At 42.8% G+C, this 4,720-nt stretch overlaps 1 protein-coding gene across 1 annotated transcript; it reads left to right on the top strand.

Moving 5' to 3' along the window:
• Positions 1–3,563: 3,563 nt before the first annotated feature.
• Positions 3,564–4,064, top strand: LOC143036345 (protein GVQW3-like). The gene has a single exon (XM_076203593.1). It carries the CDS (start codon positions 3,564–3,566, stop codon positions 4,062–4,064), a length of 501 nt encoding a protein of 166 aa, XP_076059708.1.
• The last annotated feature ends 656 nt before the right edge of the window (positions 4,065–4,720 follow it).

Below are 4,720 nucleotides of genomic sequence, written 5' to 3'. Positions count from 1 at the left end.
TAACATGCATAGCCACCTCGTAGAGCGGGTGGTGGTTGAAATATTGTGGAAATAAAAAAGTAATAAGTACATGAATATGTAAATAAAAGATAAATGAAGGAATGAATAAAGAGATAGGTAATAAGATAACTAAATAGATAAATTTATAAAATAATGAATTAATAGATCAGTAAATGGATGAATGGATAAATGAATAGATTGATAGATGAATAAATTGATAAATCAATAAATGGTTAAATGAATAAATGGATAGATGAACAAAAGGATAAATGAACAAATGAATAGATTAATAAATGAATAAACAAGTAGATAAATAACTCGAAAAAATAACAAATTAATAAATAAACATATACATGAATATAGTGCATATTATGATAGAATATCATCAGTGTTAGATTTTTTATGTCTAATGACCGTGAAGAGCTCAAAACTGGCGGATGTAATATTCATTCTTGCATACGCCTTCGGGCCGAGAGAGAATTTTTTTTTTAAGAGATCGCATGAAATGTCGAGAGCTGTCGAGTAGCTGAGTATATAAAACACGACATTAGCTTTTTTACCTGAAGAATAAAGCCTAACATTGCTGATAAGAAATTAATAATTTCCAGAGTTGGGATAATATGTGAATAAATATGGTTTGTGTGTGTGAGTGTGTGTGTGTGTACGTGTGTGTGCGTGTGTATGTGTGTGTGCGCATGTGTGTGTGTGTGTGTATGTGTGTGTGTGCGCGCGCTTGTTTGTATGTGTGTGTGTGTACGTGTGTGTGTGTATGTGCGCGCCCGCTTGTTTGTATGTGTGTGTGTGTGTGTATTCACTTGTATTCACTTGGTCTTTGGATCACGTGTTGGACTCGTGATCGACAGCTATTTCCCTCCTGGAAGAGAGCTCAGAGCTCGTAGGTCCGATCTATGGGTAATGCTATGACCTTGCACACACACACACCCCCAACTCCCCGCCCACGAGAGTTGGAGTAACACCCCTCAGCGCTGCGATACTGATATTATTTCAGCCCCGGGCGAGAGTCGAACCCGGACCTCCGTAGTGGCAGGCCAGAGCTCGTCCATACATTACAAACAATATGACACATCCAAACACTATGTATACAAACATTATTTTGTATATAAAATCCATCTGAAATGGTTTGTATTGATATCCAAACCACTTTTATACCCTAGAATCTAAATAAATACTCTACCACAAGAATATTTTGAATTTTTCCTTCATATAGTTTCCATCGTTATTACAAATGCAACACATCCTTGACCCAAACTACCCACTCAAGGACACAAACTATTCTAGGGTTGAATAAGATAAAACAAAGGAAAAGAAAAAAGGTCAAGATATCTGACCTGGCCTGACCTCACGGGAAGGATCTGACTCCTACGAGGCCACCGAGGCAAACCGCGGCCCTAAAAGAATTCATGGGCCAATCTCGTTCCTCAAATATCACCGGGTGCGAACCATGATCCCCGAGGGACTCCTCCCAACAGAGCGAAACAACGCCTTCCTTACTTCATGATCTTCATCGCCCTCGTTATGATAGTGATGGTAGTGATGATGGCGGTGGTAGTAGTGGTGGTTGTGGTAATGGTGATGAAGTAGTGATGGTGGTGATGGGGATAGTGGTGTTGGTAGTGGTATTAGTAATAGGGTCGTGATAGTGGTGGTGTTAGTGGTATTGGTGATGAGGTAGTGGTGATGATGATGGTGATAGTAGTGGTAGTGGTGATTGTGGTGATAGTGGTGGTGGTAGTGGTAACGGTAACTTGTTAGTGATGGTGGTGATAATGGTGGTGGTGGTATGGTGATGGTGATGGTGGTGATAGTGTTTGTGGTGGTAGTGGTAATGGTGAAGGGGTAGAGGTGGTGATGATATTGGTGATAGTGGTGGTGATAGTGAAGGGGTAGAGGCGGTGGTGATAGTAGTGGTGGTAGTGGTAATGGTGATATTGGTAGTAGTGGTGGTTGTAGTGGTGATAGTGAAGGGGTAGAGGTGGTGGTGATAGTAGTGGTGGTAATGGTAATGGTGATATTGGTGACAGTGGTGGTGGTAGCTGCAATGGTGATGGGGTAGTGATGGTATTGGTAATGGTGATAAGGTAGTGATGGTGGTGATAGTGAAGGGGTAGAGGTGGTGGTGATAGTAGTGGTGGTATTGGTAATGGTGATATTGGTAGTAGTGGTGGTGGTAGTGGTGATAGTGAAGGGGCAGAGGTGGTGGTGATAGTAGTGGTGGTAGTGGTAATGGTGATATTGGTGACAGTGGTGGTGGTAGCTGCAATGGTGATGGGGTAGTGATGGTATTGGTAATGGTGATAAGGTTGTGATGGTGGTGATAGTGGTGGTAGTAGTGGTAATTGTGATGAGGCAGTGATGATGGTGATAGTGGCAATTGTGATGAGGTAGTGATGGTGGTAATTGTGATGAGGTAGTGATAGTGGTCATAGTTGGGGTGATAGTTATACTGCTGATGGTGTAGTGGTAATAGCAATAGTGGTAGTAAATAATGATAATTATAATGGCAATGATTGCTTCCAATGGTGGTGATGGTGATACAGTGATGACGATGATAATATTGACGTGAATAATGTACAAAGTCTTACTCTTTCATTTCCAAGATCCAACAAGCAAAAGTTTCGACCTCAGATGACCTGCGGTGGTTGCCATTTTTAAACAATTACAACACAAAAGACATGACATGATAAAGATAAATTACTTTTACACAAAGTGTCACTTTTTATTATATTCTGGTAACCAATGGGCTATTCAGTTCACTTTTATGCCTCCTTTGCTTGCAGCGAAGACCTCAAAACCACAATAGCCTAACCACCTAATAGAAGTGAAAGCACGTATCAAAATAACATACATATATACAAACAATACCACAAGCATATGAAAAAATAAATATCCTGCACACACACACACACACACACACACACACACACACACACACACACACACACACACACACGCTCACACACAACTCGTGGCGCAGTTGGTAGAGTTCCCAGCTGCCACTACGGAGGTCCGGGTTCGGATCCCGCCCAGGGCTGAAATAATTTCAGTATCGCTGCTCTGCGGATTGTTACTCCAACTGTCGTGGACGGGAGTTGGGTGTGTATGTGCGTGTAAGGTCACAACATTACCCATAGATCGGTCATATACGAGCTCTGAGCTATTTTCCGGGAGGGAAATAGCTGTCGATCACGAGTCCAACACGTGATCCAAAGACCATGGTGAAACACACGCACGCCCGCACTCACACACACACACACACACACACACACACACACACACACACACACACACACACACACACACACACACACACACACACATATATATATATATATATATATATATATATAATGTGTGTGCGTGTGCGTGTGTGTGTGTGTGTGTGTGTACACGAGGGTAAGTCAATAAGTATCTGCACTTTTATTCTAATTGTAGGCTTTACAGCTTTGTGTCTTTTGCTGGCTCCTAGATGGTGCCGCTCTCTTCGCTCGTGGCAGGTTTCAGAGTCGTCAGCTCGGTGCGCTTTGTGCTGTTGTTAAGTAAATATGGATCCGCCACTCTTCGTTTGCACCAAAGAAGAACAGCGTTCCGTAATCCGTTTTTTGTGGTCTGAAGGTATACCAGGTGCTGAAGTCCATAAAAGACTTTCCGTACAATACGAGGGCAATATTCTACCACGGCGAAGTGTTCACCAGTGGATTGAACAGTTCAAAAGCGGTCGAACAGGCGTGGAGGACGAGAAACGAGTAGGACGTCCAGCCACATCCACTACTGATGCCAGGATTGAGCAAGTCCGTGCCCTGATTCTGAGTAACCGTCGACTGACTATTGATGATGTGGCAAACCATATGCACATTAGTCATGGTTTTGCATATGAAATCGTGCATAACAGGCTCAACCTTCATAAGGGCTGTGCAAGATGGGTCCCAAAACAATTCTGTGAAGAGCACAAGCGCAATCGTGTGAGGATCTGCCAGCACCTACTGGGCCGTCATGCTAACAAGGGTGAAACTTTTTTTAAACAAATCATCAGAGATGAAACGTGAATTCATCACTTCGAACCAGAGACCAAACGCCAGAGCATGAAATGGAACCCCCCCCTCCCCCCAATCACCGGTCAGAAAGAAATTCAAGAGTCAAGAGTCAAGACTCGCAAGGGCCAATTCTGGAACATTACATGGAAACGAGGTCAACAGTAAACAGTGAAAGTGACCGTGATACGCTTTGCAACAAGTTGAAGCCTGCAATTCGCAACAAACGCCGAGGTCGACTGTCGGAAGGCGTTCTTTTGTTGCATGACAACGCGAGTCCACATAGAGCCGTCCACACCGTTCAAACTTTTCAGAATCTTCATTTCGAGGGCTTGGAACATCCTGCATAGAGTCCCGATCTCGCCCCGTCTGATTACCAAATGTTTGGTCTACTTAAAGATGGTTTAAGAGGCCGTCCTTTCGCCACCGATCAACAGGTGGCGTGGTTTACTGCTCAACTATTTTTTTCCAGAGAGTATTGGAAAGTTTGTGCAACGATGGACCAAGTGCAGTGCATTGAAAAGTATAGTGACTATGTTGAAAAATTATGTTATTGTAACTTATGTAGTGTTGTTGTAATAGATACGTATACCAAAGGCTTTCCCCCTTACAAGGAAGGTATCCAAAATCCAAAGGCATAAAAACCATTTCAATCTATTCCATCCCCAACA

Source organism: Oratosquilla oratoria, chromosome 20 (genome assembly GCF_046742065.1).
Source record: "Oratosquilla oratoria isolate Oo_2021 chromosome 20, ASM4674206v1, whole genome shotgun sequence".
NCBI classification, from domain to species: domain Eukaryota; kingdom Metazoa; phylum Arthropoda; class Malacostraca; order Stomatopoda; family Squillidae; genus Oratosquilla; species Oratosquilla oratoria.
This window is presented reverse-complemented; position numbering and strand designations above follow the sequence as displayed.